This window comes from Solanum lycopersicum, chromosome 1 (assembly GCF_036512215.1).
Source record: "Solanum lycopersicum chromosome 1, SLM_r2.1".
In the NCBI taxonomy this organism is placed as follows: Eukaryota; Viridiplantae; Streptophyta; class Magnoliopsida; order Solanales; family Solanaceae; genus Solanum; species Solanum lycopersicum.
The window spans coordinates 86,102,073-86,121,504 of record NC_090800.1 but is presented as its reverse complement, the minus strand read 5'-3'; the positions used below and the strand labels follow the sequence as shown (position 1 = coordinate 86,121,504).

Here is a 19,432-nt window from a genome sequence, read left to right as displayed (position 1 = left end):
GCATTGCATTGGATACCTGTCATTGGTGCTGCGAGGAAGCTGTACCAGTCTATTTTGTTAGTTTACATTTATCTTCTTGTAATTTTTTTCATAAATACAACATTTGGGATATAAGACTAATATCATTTTCTATCATCATATATAATATCACATGTCAACAATATAGAGCTTCTATTTTTTAAAAAAAGGAAGAAAGAAAAAGGTAGAATATGAACAAATAATAAAGATAAAATAGCTAAAACATGAACATTGAAAGTGTAAAATCATCTGTAGCATCTCAATTAAAAATGAAGGGCCACAAATACAGAATACGTTGTATCCTCCTCATGCATATAATGTGAAGTCAGCGAAACTACAAAATTCTCCAGGGATAAAGAATATGTATTATGATCTCTACCAATAGCATCGGTGTATAACAGTCGATGCTCTATACAGGATCCCTGGAGATCTATCAACTTCCTCTGACTATAATACAAACCCTCCGCAGTCCTCACTAACAATACAGATACAATAAAATGTAGTAGCAGAAAAATGATATGGAGCTAGCTCATTGGATTCCTCCACTTCTCGCACATGTGTTGGCTTGCTTCACCATGTAGCGTTGTGAGAAACAATACTATGCAAAGTTTATAGATAATACTTTCAGAAATCAGAATATTATCTCCTTCAAAATTAATAGGACTAGCATTATAAAGCACATGATAACTAGAACTGTTGCACACATGACCATTCCACCTCGCTTCTGACTTCGTTCAGCCTGCAATTCAATTAAGCCCAACATAACATTAAATGAAATGACCGCCTTGACAAAGAAAAAAACAATAAATCAAATGACAGATGACTGCAAAGATGGGAATTTCTGTGAATTAGAATGGCAATGGAGAAAGCAAAGTGAGACCTTCTTTAGTTGTTTAAGGCCGTCCTCAACTGTTGATGCAACATTTTGAATATTGTGGTCTATCCTATCGACGATAGTACCCTGTATTAGACATAAGTTCAGTACACCAAAAACCCGTGCTGAAGCAGAACTTGGTGAATATGAAAAGGTGTTGTAAGTTCAAACCTGGTCTATCACCAGAACTGATAGATCTTTCATAATTTGGGCAAGGTCGTTCACTGATTCAACCACCTAACATATAAGCACATGGAGGCTAAGACACAAAACAATGATATGCACATTTCAGAAAACCACAAGCAGCAAAGAAATATCACCTGCTGTATTTCTCTCTCTCTTTCAACAGTGAATGCCTCACTTTTCTTTAGCTTGGCCATCTGATGCTCATTAAATCCCTGGACAGAAATTTGGTGCAGTCAAAATTTTCTTGTGAGATAAACTCTTAAAAGGTATCTCACAAAACCATTCTTCAAAGGCAGGAAGCTATTTTAAGGATGTAAGACCAAACACCCTCCAACCACAGCCATAAAAGATAACGAGATTCCAAAATGAGATATTTCAATCATACAAATATCATAAAAGACTTAAGATCTATTGCCAAAAGGAACTGATGTTAAAACAACAACTTGTGATTTTTCTTTACTCCTTATGCAATCACCTGAGTTAGTACCTTCAGCTCGTATCCGAATTAATCAACTCATGTCTGTTCACTTGCAACAATAATATAAATGGTTGTGTAATTCTCATTCATGTCTAACAATGTAGTGCATTTTAATGGTAATACTCCGTTTTACTTTTGCTGATCATAGTATAGATATTACCAAAACAAAGTCACCTGACTATTACATACACCTCTTTCCTGATTTCATTTGCAGGATCCCGAGTAGAAGAAATAAAATTTATATGTAATAGAAATTGCATACCAAGTCATCCAAATCATCGTCATCCCTTCTAGAATGGCTCCCATTTAAGTTCATCTCCAAGTCAACTCCATCTGGACCCTACATGAAAAAGCACATTTGAGGAAACCTACCAAATATATATTTCAGGAATCCCCCATTTCCTTAAAAAGCAGGGAGCATGCTGATTAATCATCCATAAAATTAATTGTATACATGAACATTTGAACTAACATGCATTAGACAGCACAGCTACGCATACGGGATGCCATAATATAGTACTTTGAGTCATGCAATCTCAACAGCAAATAAAACTGACTCCTGTTAATACCTTCTGGAAACAGATTGTGGCTCAAAATATAAACTATTTGTGCATACCTCTTTCTGCTGCTGAAGCCTCTTCAAATAAGTAGACTGTTTTCTGCGAAGCTCCATTGATAGGCTTTGAAGATCTGTAGCAAGAGAGCGCTGTCATAGGAATATCACAATGTAAGCACAAATGCAATATGCAATTGTTGTAATCAGATTTATAGCAGAATCAAACTGAAAATGTAGTTCAAAAAACATTCGTTACTAATGAGATTAAATAGAGCATAGGAAGACACTTTATTAGCCATGCCCTTATCAAAGTTCTTAAAAATAGAACACCTCATTTCTTTGTGAAGTTCCCATGTTTACTCCCTTTTCCCAAATCAAATAGACCCAATTTGGTCATTGTTTAAGAGTAACACATTGGTATACATAATTATACTAAGTTTGGTAAAAAAAGCATTAAATATATTAATGAAATGTAAAAGTGATGAAGTTGTTGAAAAAGATGCCCCCGTCAAGTTTTAAATAATATAAAATAATGATAATTCATATTAGTTTGAATCTGTTTGATATTATTGACAACGTCTCATTCTAAAACTAGGTGGGATCAGAAATATGAATCTCTATAGCTAGTCTGCTCTATTAGGGTGTTCAAATGATGCATTATGGAGTATTATTTATTTGATGAAAAAAGATTCACGATATTATGCTATTTTGGGGTTTATCGTCAATTTACTGCAGCTTTTTTTCCTTTATTATGATTACAACAACAATTATGCCCCAATCTTAAGCAAGTCGGCATTGGCAATATGAATCCTGATTGTCCATGCCACAACATTAAATATGACCATGTGTTTAAGTTGCGAGGAAGAGAAATTTTCCATCTAAGGGAAGAGATAGAACTCTTTGGGACTGAAAAAAAAAGGAACATCAGTTTTACTCGGGCAGAGGGTGTAAAAGTTAAAAGTCTTGGAAGACAACTTATGGATTCCAGCTTGAGAATGAAAAGGAAGTCCTACAAACTACTACTTACCGGTGTGTTATAAAGGAATCAGTTAATAAGCATATAGCTGGATGTACAGAATCCTCAGACCCTACAACCTCATATTTTGGTGGGACGGAGGAAAGAAAATAAAGGAAAACAAGTAGAACAAATGCATTCAGGCTATAAGTTAAAATAAAATTAGAAAGCACAATGGTTTTATAGTCGTGAAGGCTCACCTGTACATTTTTCCTGACATTTGAATCCTCGGAAAGCCCAGCTGCAGAAAGTCTTTGTAATTTCTTTTCTGATCTTTTGAGAAGATCAGTTATTTCATGGGTAAGAGCCTCAATACGACGTTGATCTTCCTTACCATCTCCAAATGATGGCATTAAAGCCTTAGCATGAGCTTTGGCTAGTTCAGACATCTTTGTCCGGACCCGATGAACATTAGCCGTGATTTCATCTGACAAGTCCACCCAAGCTGGCGGTAGACCTACTGTAACTGGTCCATTACTGCAGCAGGGGAACAACATGTAATCCAGAGTAGGGGAAACCATAAAGGACATCCATATGATCTAGGAAATATAAACTTGATACAAAGAAATCTTAATTCATAATCTTCGTTTGATCGTTTCCAAGAAGTGGCACACATAGGAACATCAAATAGTTGATCAATGGTCACATCTGGTGATAATGCTACAGTATGATACCAAGAAAGCCAAGTCAACCACTGTTTCATCCAATTAAGGATAACAGCCCGCTCAAGGATTTCCCGTTAGGAAGTATGTAAAGAAAACAAGATACTAAGATCTAAGAAGGCTGCCAAATTGAAAACAATGCACAAGAGATTTAAATAAAAAGAATTTCTTTTTCAAAAGTATAATATGACAACTGACATGGTCCTCAATATTTATGTTTTACATATTGACTTGGTATCTCTCTTCAAATCTTTGCAGTTACAGCTTTACAGGTATAATAAGCACCAGAATTTCTCTATGTTTCTCTTCTTCTTCTTTTTTTCCAAAAAGCCTGCAGTAAGCTTTAGTCGAAGATAGACTTTTAAATGCACGGAAAATGGGAGAACACCAATTTAAGGATTCAACCACCATAGTAACATAGGAAGATCAACAAACTGGACTTCACTCTTGTAGATCACATTTGGACTCTAATCGGCGGGGCCAAGGGAAGTTGCAGGTGATGCCCATAACTTCCTCAATAATGACATACCAGAACCAGGTTCCATTTCCATGTCAAATGTGCAGAAATTTCGTAGAATTAACAAATCGGATGATCCCCAAGAAACGAATGAACTAAATATAAGGCAACCACACAACTCATATAAGAAACAATTTTATATGACATGTTACCGTTCCAAAGAAAACATTTAATTGGTCAAATAAGAAACTCTGATGTGATTTTGCCAGGGAAATAAGATATAAAGAATTAAACTTGCTAAATAAAGACGGTCATATTTTTCCTGTAGCAAATTGCAGCACATTCAGCTGATCAAGTTAATTATCAGAATTTCACCTGAGTAAATTCGACAAATTATCCTCCTAACATGAATATGATTAAGCAAACATCATTTGAATGAATATGGAATTGCATCAGTACACTCATCACTTCAATAAACTCTCATAGGAATAAGAATTTGAAACATGATTAAACAATTAAAATACAATTCGTAGCTAGCAACTTGGACTTGGTAATTTCAATCATCTGTCATCTAATAGTCGAGCTCCCTATCGGTTATCATAACAAAAGGAATTCGACAAATAAGTTCTCAATGTCATCCGTCAAAGTTACTTCCAGATTCTGAGCTAGCATAATATGTCCCTAACCTTATAATTAAATATTCGGGAATAAATTCAGAAACAATAATTGAAAATGCAAGGACCTATATAAAAAACCTGGAGGTTCCGGGGTCTTCCGTACTGAGAGGAGCATAAGATCGATTAGGATTAAGCAAAGAAGTCGTTGCCAATTCGATCACCGGCCCACTACCATGTCCGGATGACGTGGACGTCGAAGAGCCCGCCGGGATCCGAACACTTCTCAACGCATCTCTATACTTCCTAAACACAAGCGTTCTATTTCTGCTCGCCATTAACGTTTTCTATACAGAAATCCAATAAAATGGAGGAATAAATTGCGCCCAGCGTCCTACAGATAAGTGATTCCACTTGTGCTTAGATCTGAGATCTCTTGATCGGAGATCGGCGAAATGGATTCTCCGGTAATGATGGAGTTGTGCAGGAATTAGAAAACGAGTTCCAATCTTTCAAGCTAAGTTTGAGAAAGATGAACCGAACCGGAAGGGCACTTTGGGTAAAGTGTGGGTCCATGCCTTTATGTAGTTTACATGAAATTGTAAGTGCAATAAATAAAATAAGAATAGAGAGAGAAAAAAAAAAACTAACATCAACAATAATATATATATATGACAATAATTTCAATATAAATTAGATGATATCAATGTACATATTTATAAATAATATATAATATCAATCCCCTAATATTATGATAATAAGCGTGTCAAATATTATTATAAATTTGCTATTTATGAAAAGTTGCTACAGTTTGATTGAGTGATAAAATATTTATTTTTTCAATTGTATCAACTCTTTGAGACAAATTAAAACTATATATATATAAAGAATGTGAGAAGAAAAATACATCTTTATGTGTTCAATTAGTACTAATAGTCTCTTAATATCATAATATTTATACACTTTTTGTCCTATTTTTTTAATATTCATTTTAACCATAATTTTATGTATAACTGTTTAATCATGTTTTTGTATATTAAGTAGACACAATAACTTTATGTATGAAATTTTGAGGGAAAAATGCATTGTATCGTTTGGTAGAAATATTATTGCAATTACATTAAGAACCCACTTTTGATTATCTAAATACACCATTTTACTGTTGATATATGATATCGCAAGAAAATAATTTCCATCATATTGTGCGCTCAAATTAACGTGATGAATTTTCAGATTTTAAATTTTAAAAATACAAGTTTGATTACAAATCAAAAGGGATGAAATTGTCATTAAATTTGTCTTTTTTTTTTATTAAAATCAAGAGGTTCATCACATTGATTTTACATGCACTGATACAAGGGTAGATTTTTAGTTTAATTGTAATAATATTTTTATTAAATAGAATAAAATATTCTCTTCTCACATTCTCTCGTGTAGAATTGTTATTTATTCTAAACGTATGAAAAATGATTAAATATTTCATACATTGTTAAAAATAAGTAAAAATTGAGAGAGGATTAAAAATGAACTAATATTATGATTAAGAAACTATTAATTTTGGTCTTAATCCAAAAACAAGAGACTATCTTCAAAATAAGTTAAAAGAACTTTGTAATTTTGGAGGTCAAATAAATAAATAAGGAATAATGTTTCCAAAATGATTAATTAAAATAAAACAAAAAGACATAAAAAAAAAAAGGGGTGTGTGGAAGACAAGTCTCGTCTTTTTTTTTTTGGTGGAATTTCACATTTTCACCTGCTTTAAGCCTAAAGGCCTCGCTACCTCCTCTTCATCATCTGCTTCTTCTTCTTCTTCTTCTTATACATCATCTTCATTGATTCGTCGTCGTTTTCTCACACCTAAATCGCACTCTTCTCTCTTCGTTCGACAAATCACTCACTCTCTCTCTCTTTCTCTACACCGACACTCCTTACAATTCATAATTTTATCAACTCATCATTCTTAGGGTTTGTGAACGAACGATTGAGTCGAATTGATACTTGAATTTCACTGTTTCAAATCAGAAGTTAGATCTTAATCTGTGAGGATTCAAAAGTAAAGTGAAGCAAATATGGATGCTGATTCATGGAGTGCTCGTCTATCTTCTGCTTCCAGGCGCTATCAATCTGCTTTTCAGTCTCGATCTGGTAAGTTTTTCCCTTTATCTGTTACAAGTTTCGGGTTTTTTTTAGGATTAAAGATTGGATTTTTATGCGGTTAATGTTGGTGTAGGAATGAAATGGGAGAATCTTGAGGCGGAAATGTTGATGGGTTTTGAGGAACTAGACGTGGATGATGATATAAGAGAAGAGTTCCCTTGCTGCTTTTGTTCAGAGTATTTTGATATTGTTGGTTTATGTTGCCATATTGATGATGAGCATCCTGTTGAGGCTAAGAATGGGGTAGCGCTCTCTTTTCTCTTCAGTTGTTGTATGGTTCATATCCTTTGCTGTCTCTATGGTGTAGACAAATTGGACATTTTGTTGTTTTACACTTAAATTATCAGGAATGTGTTGAAGTTGAACTGCTTTTCACCTGTTGGAAGATAGTTGATTGTTTTAGTTTACTAGCTGAAATTTCAAGTTATGATGGCATGATTTATCACAGTTGCCTTTGATGGTCTTACATTTATGCTTATGTGTGTGTCTGTCTCTGAATCTTTCTGGAGGAGTGTTGGTGCTTGGGTGGGGTAGAATCCCTCTGAACTTGTTGTATGATAGTTTTCTCCTATCTGGACTGTTGTTCTCATTTGCTGATATGAGTACTCTCTCAAGAACATCTGATTTATATGGAAGCAATTTTTAGAACTATTCCTCACAATTGCCTTCTCTGTGTAGGTTTGTCCGGTTTGCGCTATGAGGGTGGGCGTTGACATGGTTGCACATATTACCTTACAACATGGGAATATCTTCAAAATATCCTTTATCCAGTATCTTAATATCATTTTTTGTATTCATTATTGAGTAGTACCCTTTTGGTAGTTCTTTTATTTGTATACAGCGATGTCTTGTGCAAAAATGTCACTTAACATGAACATAGGAGATGGATTTTTTGATAAGTTGGGTATAACTATCACAATTCCAAGCTTTGAAAGTTTCTCCAGATGTTTAGAACTTTTTTTTGCTATCATTAATTGGAGTGAGACGTCCTCCACCGGTGGATAATGTCAAACTCTTCCATTATCCAAAAAAAAAAGAAAATTCCTTTCTCGAGTGTGTTCAATTAAGCTCCTGAATCAAGATGGTTGACTGTTTAAGTAACTTTCTGGGGCTTTGGCCATTCGATGCAAGCTCTTAATTGGTATTCTTTTTTGTAGGTTTCTGTATGTCAGTTTCTTTTAGGGGCCTTTAAGATGAGGTTCTCTGTGGTTTGGTGCTCACTGTTTTCTTCTCCTGGAAGAGTTGAAAATCTGCCCTCAATTTCTGATACCTTTCTCAGCCTTTTGGCTAAGATCAACTATTTGAAATTTGACGTAATTTTTTTGGGGCATTTTAAGTTATTTTAAACCTTTGGGCATTTGAAAGCAAGCTGCTAAATCCCTCTAATTTAAAGGAATTTTCCATCTAAACTTCACTATCAAAGTGCACCTTCACATACATCTTTGACTCGTCTCAGTGACATACAATTTTACGTTTTCATTCCATGTCAATCTGTTAGAACTTTCTGGGCATGCTTTAGTATTTGTCATTTATCATGGTCCTGGAACCCAAGGATCATTTTCTTGTACACAGAATGAAAGCACTCAAGATGCAGGTCTTTTGAAAGCTGATACTCTTGCTTAGGTTGCGTAGCTTCATAGTTGTGATCAGTGACAAGACTAGTTTTACTTCCTTTTCTTTCTGGAGGTAAGGAGTTAACCTAGGGGTTGTCTTTGTGATCCAAAACATGATAAAAGGCTGATCAACATAGCGTCTAGGGAGTTCTATTACTTTTCAAAATCCTGACATCATGAGAAAAAGAGGAACTAAAGTTTCCAATGCATTCTGGCTAATCTGTTTATTTTCTTATAATGCCTTGTGGTTCCTTGTTCATTATCATACGGAAGAGTTAGATAATAATTAAATATTATCATGTTCATTTGTTAATTTATCAGTTGGTTAGTATTGAAATTTGGAGTAGAATTGTAGAGATCAGAGGTAAAATTTGGGGTTAAGGGAAGGTTGAATCATGTTGGTAATGATGTCCCTTCATGTTTTGCGGAGGCCATAATCTCTATTTGCTCCTCTCATCTTCTTCCCTTATGTTGTCAAATTCTATATTCGTGATGGAGTGTGACAATAAGGGACTCCAATTAGCTATTTTGAGTTCCTTGACTTCAGCTTACATGCAGCGCAAGAGGAAATCTCGCAGACCTGGTTCTCATTCAACACTTTCCTTATTAAGGAAGGAACTACGTGAAGGAAATTTGCAGTCTCTATTTGGAGGGTCTTCATGTGTAGTTCCCTCAACTAGTACTGCGCCAGACCCCTTGTTGTCATCATTCATTTTGCCAATGGGTGATGATTTCAAGAGTGCTCAAACATGTTCTCCTGCTGAAACAATCTCAGCCAAGAAAAGCTCAGTAGTAACTGCCTCAGAAAGGTATGTATTTTGTTCCTTTTCTGTGCTCTGGTACAGTAGCTTCTTGTAAAGACTTGTATAGAGATGCTACCAACTTGTATAATTAAGAGAAAACCGTTTAGATCTTTCACAATAGGACCTTGTACTAAATGTTTACCTATAAGAACATGTCTGCCCAAGCTTCAGGGGTTTAGCTCAATCAGCAAAGGTTGAGAGACTTGTGAGTTGTGACTTAGGCAACATGTTTGAGCCCTGCAGCAAGTGAACTAAGTCTGGTATTTAAGTGAAGGTAGAGGGGCAGACCCATTATCCCAGAGTTTTGATGGAAGTAGTTGGAGCCTGGAGATTTGACTTTTGACTGTGATACCCCACCCTTGGTGGTAGCTTTAGAATAGAAGTCACCTGTGGTACTTGTGGAAAGACTGGGCGAACACCTTTAACTTCTGGGTGAAGTGCTTAGGGCTTTGACCATAAGTACCTGGTTCTTTTGTTCCAAGCTGTATGTCATCAACCTTTTGATTAGGTACAGCCGTACATGTATTGTGGTTAGTCCTACTTTTTTAGAAGAACAAACACAAGTGATCTAACATTAATTTGTTTTAGTCGTCCTGGTAATTTAAGGTAGGAATGGGAATAAAAACCAGAAAAAAGGAGACCGATTTCAGTTCTTCGGTATTCGGTTTTAGGGTCCTGAAACCAATTTCTTTGTCATGAGAGGAAGCAAGAGTGAGAGCTTTGAACTGGCACTCAATTCATGAGAGAAGAAGCGTGACTTCCTTGAAGAGTTTTGACAGTTCCTAGAAATCTGTCTCACTCTCTCTCTATCTATATGCTCCTCTCATTTTCATTTGATTAATGCAAGAGAAGAGGAAGGAAGAGTGGTGAGTAGAAGCAGCAGTATGCAATGACTATTTATACTAAGAGCAAAGGAAAAGGAGATTCTAAAAGCAGCTTCTTTATTTTTTCTACGTCATCGATCATCATCGTCAGTGAACGAGGACATAGTTCTGCATTTCCGTTTCCACATTGTTTTCATGATCTCCATGACTGAAGAACCGAAATGGACCAAATTAGAAAAAACAAATTGAACTAATTTTGGTTCAGTATTGGGTATGCACCCGTGAAGAAGCGAACCCAATGTAGTTTGGTATAATTTGGGTGTGCTAAAAGTATCTGGTTTACTGCTTTTGAGCTGCATATAGTGAAGCAGGCAGAAGTCTGAAATTTTTGCTAACATAATTTCTGCCTTCTATTCATGCTTAAGGGATTAATGGTCAACTAGAATTCTGCTAGACTCGCTCTTATTGGTGGCTTCTATCAACTTGTGACATGAAATGGAAATCACTGTTTTCTATGGTCAAATAGACCGGAATTAAAGTTTTTATTTTCATAAATGAATTAGTGGTGTTATTATTGGGTTGTTCTAGTATAGTGTACCTTAGGATATCTTTGTTATCAGTTCCTTCGATAGAAAACTTCCGAAAAAGCAGAAGAGAAATAGTTATCCTTTTTTTTTTTTTTTTGCTTTATAATCTGATGAAGGGAATAGGAATCTAAGATGTCTTTACCATGATATATAGTATCTTCCTTGTTGTTCCGTTACTTTCGGATCTTATATATCTAGCACTGGGTATTTGTTGTTGTACTGGTAACTCGCATAGTGTTATGGTGTATTTAAACTTATTTTGCAGGAAAGTTCAAGAGGCCCCATTGTCAATCAAGGATCAAGAGGAGAAGGCAAAGAGGAGTTCGTTTGTTCAAGGATTGCTATTGTCTACCATTCTGGATGATAATTTATAGAGGTTGACATGAATGCTACCAGTTCACTGATGAATCCGTGTGGTTAGTGATCCAGCACAGTGTGCATGCTGGCACAATTGTAATCCAACCGTGGAATAAGATGTAGTAATCCATGTAATCTATCTTGTTGTTTGTAGAATTTAGTTTTTAGGCGACAGACTCTTCATGTATCTTCTTTTATTGCAGCTCATGCTACTACCGTAAAGAATATAATAAATGTTCAAGTTGGTTTTAACTCTCTCTCTTCATCTCCTTGCCAATCGAATAGTGCCCCTAAGAATATGCAGTTTAACATTTTTGGCGTGGAAATTAAGATGCAGCCTATGGCATTTATCCAACTCCCGAAAAGCAGTAACTGGCACGGTCATACCATGCCATCTACAAGTGAACAGTAAGTTGGGCCAAAAAGAACCAGTTACAACTTGCAACAAGAAAAACAGCAGTTACCATTGTCAATGGTAAATTTCCAACATATCCAAACAGAGCTGAGTATCAATCTCGGATAACAAATTGGCTAATAAATAACAATGGCAACAACAGCGGTTGCATATTTTTGACAACAATCAAGGAATCTTTTGTCAGTTAAGCGTGGTGTACAAGTGTAAAGCTGAAAAATCTATCCTAACAAATGGATCTGTCCGGCATGGTCAATGGGCAGAAAGAATGGCTAATGCTATTTCTGAGAAGTCGCACATCAAATCCCACTGCTTCAACAAACAGCATGTCTTCTATACTCGTGATTTCACTCAAAAGAGGCAAGAGTACAGCGATCCTCCACAGGGGAGATTTGGCTGCCAGCCTGTCTCCCAATTTAATTATACAAATTATGGTAGACTGCACAGGGGGCTTCACTTCACCATGCTCGAGCAAATGCAGCTAAAATTGTCTTCTAAGAGTGCTGGGCAATGTCCTTGAAGGTACTGCAGGCTGTACAAAAGCATATAATACACTCAGAATTTAATTGTTTCATAGTACAAAAATCAAACACCATAGAAAAAAGAAGATAATATGGCATTATTCATCAGCAATAGCAGAGGAAATGTGTAACCGCACTGCTCTAAATACAATCTCCTAGCCCAGTGAGAAAATGTTAAAAAGACACGAGTCACGTTTATGCTTCACTTGCATACACAGAGCTTGGAGTGTAAGCAACACCAGGGCTAAACATATTCTCTGCATTACCATACCGTTGAAGTTAATCATACTACTGTACTTGAAGTCCCCACTGGAACTTTCAGTTAAAAGGAACAGAAAAAACTACACTCAATTTTTTATTGTCTAAACCAGATTTTGAATAACTTCTAAAGATTCCAGTAATTCCTTAACTAATTAAAGAGCTCACCTCTCTAAATTGACAAGGAGAAGTGCTGGAATCAGGCCCAACATTAGATCTGCTGCTACTGCAGGGATGGAGTTGCTGATGAACCAGATTAAAATTGAAACTTGCATCAGTCCCTTGCAATTCACTTTCCAAAAATTCACCAAAAAAACTTTGTGATGATGTAGAGGCTCCATTCAAATTCAGTTGCCCACTCAAATGACTTGCCCTCTCGGGTACAAGGTTCGGATTTTGAGATAAATGAGCATCACTCTCCAGTTGCCTTCCTCGGAAAAATGAATTATGAGGTACTGCCCTAGGTGCTATAGCAGGTTGATTTGCTAATCCTCTACTTCGAGCAATTTGAGAGCCAAAGAGACTATTCCCTGATACAGCACCCGAGGTCCCAGCAATATTACCAAGTTGTCTCCTCCTGTTATTAAGGAGTTGATGTATTTGCCGTTGTATTCTGCGGCGGTCAGAAACTGTAAATGCCCCAATCCCAGAAGCTAGAGAAGAAACTTGACCATCTCGCGGAGAATGAAAATCACCTGATTCTTCGGTCAAAGGGGTATCAGGAACATACATTTCATTAAGATCAAACGTTTCTCTCACATTCGCAACAGGAGGTGACCCAACAGAAAAACTGCCGCTTGTTCGATTATCAGGCATAGGATTCAGATTCTGTGGGTTTAAAGAAGCAAGTGCAGTTGGTCGACAGCTTTCACAGTACCAGTTACCTTCAGGTACTTCATGTCCAAGACCAACACAATAAGTATGCGCAGGCGAATCACAGAGATCACAAAGTAGCATAAGAGCATCATCCCCACCTTGCTGACACTCTGTACATAATACATTTTCGTACGGGTCAAGGTAACCCCTAAGCTCCTCTTCAGATGGTTGATAAACCTATATACACAATTTAAACATTGACTGCAGTTAGAAAATTTGGTGTTTTGTAATAAATGAATAACTCAGGTTTACCTATAAGTAAATGCACAGAAGCAAAAAGGGGATGTACCTGATCACGTTCAGGGACTTGAATAGCCACAGTCCTCAAATCAAAGCCAGTGTCTGACCTCGCAGGCTTACTGATTGTCACAAACCTTTGCTTGCATAGTGGGCAACGAGATTCCACTTTGGACCACTCCATGATACAAGCAAAACAAAAGTAATGACTGCAGCAATTCAATGTCCCTCTAACTGTTCTCTTACCTTCTTCAGACAAACATATGCCACAAATTTGCTTTCCGGCTTCAATCTTTAACTCCTCCATCTTTTCTTTAGCCTTTCTTGCTGGATGTTTTCTTTGTAGACGTGGAGCTTCCTCTATTGGTGATTTTTTCAAAGATGCTGAGCCCCTCCAAGTTGTAACCAAGCTCCTGCAAAAATTGTTAGCCTCTCTGACTTGTTCCCTCTCTTCTTCAGAGATGGTAAACTCACGTTCAGATGATCCAGAACTCGCAACAAAATCAGAATCAGAATCTACTGTTAGTCTCTTTCTTTTTCTCCTCTGACCTGCATTCTTTTTGTTCTTTTCTTTCATGGTTGGATCGACGTCTATGAACTCCTCGTCATTTTCAGATCTTGCTTTCCTTCTCAATTGCCGTCTCTTTAGTGGTTTCTTTCTTGTGATCTTCTTCAACTTTTTGTGGTTTCTATTTCTATTCTGTACTCTGGCAGTGCCCTTACGTGACCGTGGCTTGGCTGAGTACTTTATCCCTTCCATTTCTGGAAACTCTTCCTCTTCTTCTTCGTCCAAGCCATCTGGAGTGAATTCCTCATCATCGTCATCATCTTCGTCATCATCTTTGGTAGAGCCCTTACACAGCCGTGGCTTGCTCGAATTCTTCATCCCTTTAGTTATTGGGATATCCTCCTCTTCATCCAAGCTAACTGGAGTGAATTCCTCATCATCCTTGTCTTCTTCATCATCGTCCTCGTAATCATCTTTGGCAGTGGCCTTAAGCCTCTGTAGCCTGCTTGAATTCTTCATCCCTTTCATTACTGGAAAATCCTCCTCTTCGTGCCAGCCATCTGAATTTAATTCCTCATCTTCTTCATCTTTGACAGTGCCCCTACGTAACCGTCGCTTGCTAGAATTATCCGTCCCTTCCATTACTGGAGACTCTTCTTCTTCATCATCTTCATTATCCAAGCAATCTGGTGTGAAATCCTCGTCCTCATCTTTAAAAGTGGCCTTACATAACTGACGCTTGCTAGAATTATCCGTCCCTTCCGTTACTGGAGACTCTTCTTCTTCTACATCCAAGCAGTCTGGTATGAATTCCTCATCATCTTCATCTTTGACAGTGCCCTTACACAACCGTCGCTTACTAGAATTGTTTGTCCCTTTCATTACTGGAAACTCTTCTTCATCATCCAAGCAATCTGGTGTGAATTCCTCATCATCTTCATCTTTGACAGTGCCCTTACGCAACCGTCGTTTGCTAGAATTATTTGTCCCTTTCGTCACTGGAAACTCTTTTTCTTCATCCAAGCAATCTGGTGTGAACTCCTCATCATCTTCATCTACTTCATCATCCTCATTGTCATCTTCTCTATATGAAACTCTCTTTCTCTTTCTAGAGTTCACAGTTCCTTTTTCTTTTCTGCTTGGTGCTTTTGACCGAGCAACCCTTTTCACCTTCCTCCTCTTCAATTCCTCCTCCTCCTCTTCATATTCACCTAAACTCTCTTCTGAATCATCTCCAACAAAGGAAGAATATCCATCTTCTGACTCATCAAACTCCTCATCGTCATCAACTGTGTAATCCTCATCTGACTGATCTGAAGCTCTATATGTGGATCCAGCCTTTCTCCTATCACTAGTCTTGCGTCCACCGTTGCCTCCCCTCGCCATCCTTTCTCACAACCAGGGGGAGCACAAACCGACAACTTGAATCAGATCTAACTATGTGATGATAATCTCATGTACCACTAGATCCACCGCTTAATTAGACAAGGAAGTGAATGCACCTGAAGCACAAACAACCCATCATTTGCTATGTAAAGAAAAGCCTCCACAACAGAAGCTCAAAATCATGCACTTTTACTACTTCCAAGTTCTTCCAACAAATACCCAATAAAGCTTACAAATCTGCCTATTTGCAGTTACAAAATTACCTAGATTAGTATGGGACTTCTTAAAATCTTAACATTCTACTACAAGTCTCATCCAAATAAAGTATCAAATCAACTAAAAATAAATGAATCAAACACCCTAAAAATCAAAATTTTACTCAGAAAATAGAAAGAATTGATCTAACTAAATACGTAAATAAAACCCCAAAGATCATAACCTTAACCCTAGATCACGATACTAGCACTAATCCTCACATAATTCCCAGCAAAAACATCAATAAATTAGTATTAAATTCAAACCCAATAAACACAAATTCCCAAAATTCAGATGGAACAGTAAAAAAACAAAAACAGATAACAAATCTCAACAATCAATAGATTACCAAACAAACAAAACCCAGAGTTTCCTTATTGTTTTTTTTTTCTTTTACAAATAAAAGGGAAAAAAATAAATATAGATAGGTTATGGTAAGTACCTGAGAAAAGAAGAGGAGGCAAAATCGGCAAAACCCAAAAAAATATAAAAGAGAATTATCTTGGCTATATATAAAATCGAAAAACCAATCCAATTTTTTAAAAAAATAAAAAAGAAAAATTAAGCGGTGGGATGAAATTTGAAGGAAATAATAAGAGGGTCACCTAAAGAATCTGTATTTGTATTCTTTACTACTTTTCTCATATTTTTGTCTTTCTATATTCTATATAGGTAGAAGAGATAGTGTTTTTAAAATATTAAAAATTATTGCAATGATAAAGTAAAAGCATCTATTATTAGAAGGTTTTTCGGAGATCTGATTTATAAATTTATTTTAAATTTTATAAGAAAATTATTTTTATATACAGTTGATCGATTTAAATTATTCATAAATTTAAAATATATATATTTTTAATTAATTTCATATTTTCGAGTGGTCGTTGGGCCCAGACACTTTTATAAGAAGCAAGTTGGATGTAAAGCTATTGGTTGAGGATATATGTAATTTCCATATTTGCCCTCTGTGATGTTGAGAGCAGCTCAACTGCTATTTTGACTTTGGGCTCACTAAGTTGGGTTTTATTCTATGAGGCTTATGGGCCTTTAGAATGAATTTAGGCCCAATAAGTTACCACAAGTTATTATTAGCCCTACATTTTAATTCGATTCAATTGTATGCAAAGCAAATTATACAATTGCAGCGAAATAGGCCAGCGAATTATACAATTGTATATGTATAGCGAATTATACAATTGTATATGTATAGCGAATTATACAGTTTTATGTTTGCTATGGAGTGCAATTATGCAAACTTTGCTATAGCATATAAATATGAATTTTTTGTTTGCTATATGTGAAAGTTGCCCTTAGCTTAATTAAATCAAAGTTTTCACAAATAGCCACTTTTTGGCTCTGTCTTTGAAAAATAGTTTCAAATTTTATAGGTAAAAGTAATAACGTTATGACATTACCTATTTTTCAAAGGAAAAATTAAAAAGTGGCTAGTATGCGTTATTTCTACCGAGGTATAAGTGTTATAAAGCTAGACAATGATTCTTTAATTGAATGGTAGTTCTTTGCTAAAAGCCTAAAACTATTATGTTCCAACTATGGGTATTGGATCAACAAGCCCAATGATAGAAACTATCCTTTATGTCCTCCCGAGACATTTTTCAATTGGATCCTCTGATTTGAGTAGAAGAAAAAAAAAACATTATCAATTTTACACAATATGCCTCATGGAAGCATCCTGTTAAGAGCCTATCGATTCAGATATCCACGATCAAGAAGTACTGGATTTTCTTCCGGATAGGCCTGAAAAGGAGTTTACTCATCTCATTAACCACCGATGTGAGATTTTTGTCATTCTTTAACACCTCACCTCACGCCCACTGCTTAGCATCTGGTGTGTGAGCAATTTTAATTTTAGGGGATGGGCCCTGCTCTGATACCATGTGAAACTAGGTGTTAGGCCTAACTCACACCCCAAAAACTAGCTCAAAGGGAGGAGGATTGTCCAAACCTTATAAGGAATCCACCCATCTCATAACAATCGATGTGAGACTTTTGTCATTCTTTAACAACTATCTTTATATACTCTTTCACTTAGGTAATGATTTTACGAAATTAACTTGTTAAAAGATTGGCATTTAAGTCTGCATCCATGTTAAAATATAGAGCTCAACAATAAAAGATTTCTATAGGGTATAGCTAGTATGCATGCATATACTTCAAAGAATTTCTTTAGACCACAACAAACTATATAAATAGCTTATTAAACTAATATGACAAATCGTTTTAATTAATGCATGCTTAATTTGGAATAACTTTTTTTTTGTCTCAAGAACCATTCTTTTTCCCGTCAAGCAAGGCTTTTTGAGATGTTATATATGTTGAGTTGTCCTTGTTAAGTGAATAGTGTTGATGACAGCCATATGCATTGTATAATTAGCCAAAAGTTTGGGACCAATTTTGAGGTCTTAACTTTAAAAAGTTGGTTAGATAACAAAAAAAAAATATATATATATATATAGAAGAAGTGGACCATGCATGTTGAAACTGAGTTAATTAGGATTGTGAATAAAGATGTTTTTTCATTATCCTTTGATATAAATTGGGACCTTTGTCCTTTTAAAGGAAAACAACCCCATTGAGGAGGAATGAGAAGCATTGGGATAGTCTATTCCTTTAGATTATATATTGTCACCCAACCTCTCATTTTTGTCAGAGTTTGTGTCACTTAATCAATTACTTTATTATAATTTTTGACAAGTCATTGCCTAATTATTTAAACTAAAAGTATCTAAAATTTTCTATATGAACTCTTATCTCTTGATTCAAAATCATATCAGAAAAATTAAAAATGCTTATCATATGAGCAATTCAGCCAAGTGCATTAAATTTAAAATTATTTGTACAGGGGAAAAAGAAAAAAAAGGTTTATGGTCCACTAAGAAAAGAAAACATGTAAATGAGAAGCTACGAGTCACTCTCATTGAATTACCATAAGATGGGAAGAATCATGTCATGTATTTAGTGGGAACCATTTGTTAGTTTTCTTAAATATTATTACTCCTAATTAATATTAATTTTATATTTTAAATAGAAAGATGTGGCTTTCTGACTTTCTGCAACCTGGGACCACCTTAAAATGGACCCTGGTGATTAGAAAATAGTAAGATGTTTTAATTAATTTAAAAGTAGTGAACGTTGGCTGGATTAATAGGTTTGTATAGAAACCAGCGTTTTGGAAAAACGTTTTTTGGGCGAATTTCAGAGTGATTCGTGAGTGGCGCGTATTAAAAATGTTCGGGGGCGTAAATAAAAGTGTAAGTCCTAAAATTTGAGGTATAAGTTTTGAGCGTTAAAACGTAAGTCTTGGACGTAAAAATTGCATGTCGGGATGCTTTTTAATGTATTTTTAAAATTTTTCTTTCTTCAAATTATATTTTAATTATTGTCTAGTGATATTTTTAAATAGTAATTATAATATTTTTTCTTCATTACTGATTATTAAGACGTATCTCAAATTAAAATTATAAATTACTGAAAGATTTTCTTTTACTTATTTTATTAGTAATAAACTATAAAATTGAATCTACATAAAACTACACCCCGTAGATTCATGAGACCTATGTCCCTTGTCTCGAGGCTAACGTCTCACCCTGTATCATAAAAAATATAAAAAATATTTCGCCTCACGCCCCGCCTTAAACATCGATTAAAACCACGTTATTAGCCCGAGAAGATTAAAGGAAGAGAAGAATATATATTGGTATGCCCAATTAGGGGCCGGGGTTGGCAGAGGAAAGGGGAAGCAGCCACGTGTATATAT

General features: G+C 35.7%; 3 protein-coding genes across 4 annotated transcripts; 1 reads left to right on the top strand and 2 right to left on the bottom strand.

The window, feature by feature from the left end:
- Positions 1-249: 249 nt before the first annotated feature.
- On the bottom strand, positions 250-5,520 carry LOC101265370 (syntaxin-43). The gene is made up of 8 exons (XM_004230229.5): positions 5,002-5,520; positions 3,328-3,604; positions 2,173-2,262; positions 1,819-1,896; positions 1,213-1,290; positions 1,064-1,129; positions 899-979; positions 250-757 (listed from the first exon to the last, which is right to left on the bottom strand). Exons 1-8 carry the CDS (start codon positions 5,196-5,198, stop codon positions 650-652), a joined length of 975 nt encoding a protein of 324 aa, XP_004230277.1. The 5' UTR covers positions 5,199-5,520; the 3' UTR covers positions 250-649.
- A 999-nt stretch (positions 5,521-6,519) lies between these two features.
- LOC101265071 (protein DEHYDRATION-INDUCED 19 homolog 3) lies at positions 6,520-11,456 on the top strand. Its single transcript, XM_004230228.5, has 5 exons — positions 6,520-7,008; positions 7,094-7,263; positions 7,699-7,776; positions 9,186-9,442; positions 11,113-11,456. Exons 1-5 carry the CDS (start codon positions 6,933-6,935, stop codon positions 11,219-11,221), a joined length of 690 nt encoding a protein of 229 aa, XP_004230276.1. The 5' UTR covers positions 6,520-6,932; the 3' UTR covers positions 11,222-11,456.
- A 187-nt stretch (positions 11,457-11,643) lies between these two features.
- On the bottom strand, positions 11,644-16,472 carry LOC101264764 (uncharacterized). 2 transcript variants are annotated; one of them, XM_004230227.5, is made up of 4 exons: positions 16,100-16,472; positions 13,561-15,518; positions 12,564-13,448; positions 11,644-12,148 (listed from the first exon to the last, which is right to left on the bottom strand). In XM_004230227.5, exons 2-4 carry the CDS (start codon positions 15,400-15,402, stop codon positions 12,098-12,100), a joined length of 2,778 nt encoding a protein of 925 aa, XP_004230275.1. In that variant the 5' UTR covers positions 15,403-15,518; positions 16,100-16,472; the 3' UTR covers positions 11,644-12,097. The 2 variants fall into 2 exon arrangements, with proteins under 2 accessions (XP_004230275.1, XP_069144874.1); XM_069288773.1 differs by lacking the exon at positions 16,100-16,472 and adding an exon at positions 16,007-16,093.
- Between the last annotated feature and the right edge of the window lie 2,960 nt (positions 16,473-19,432).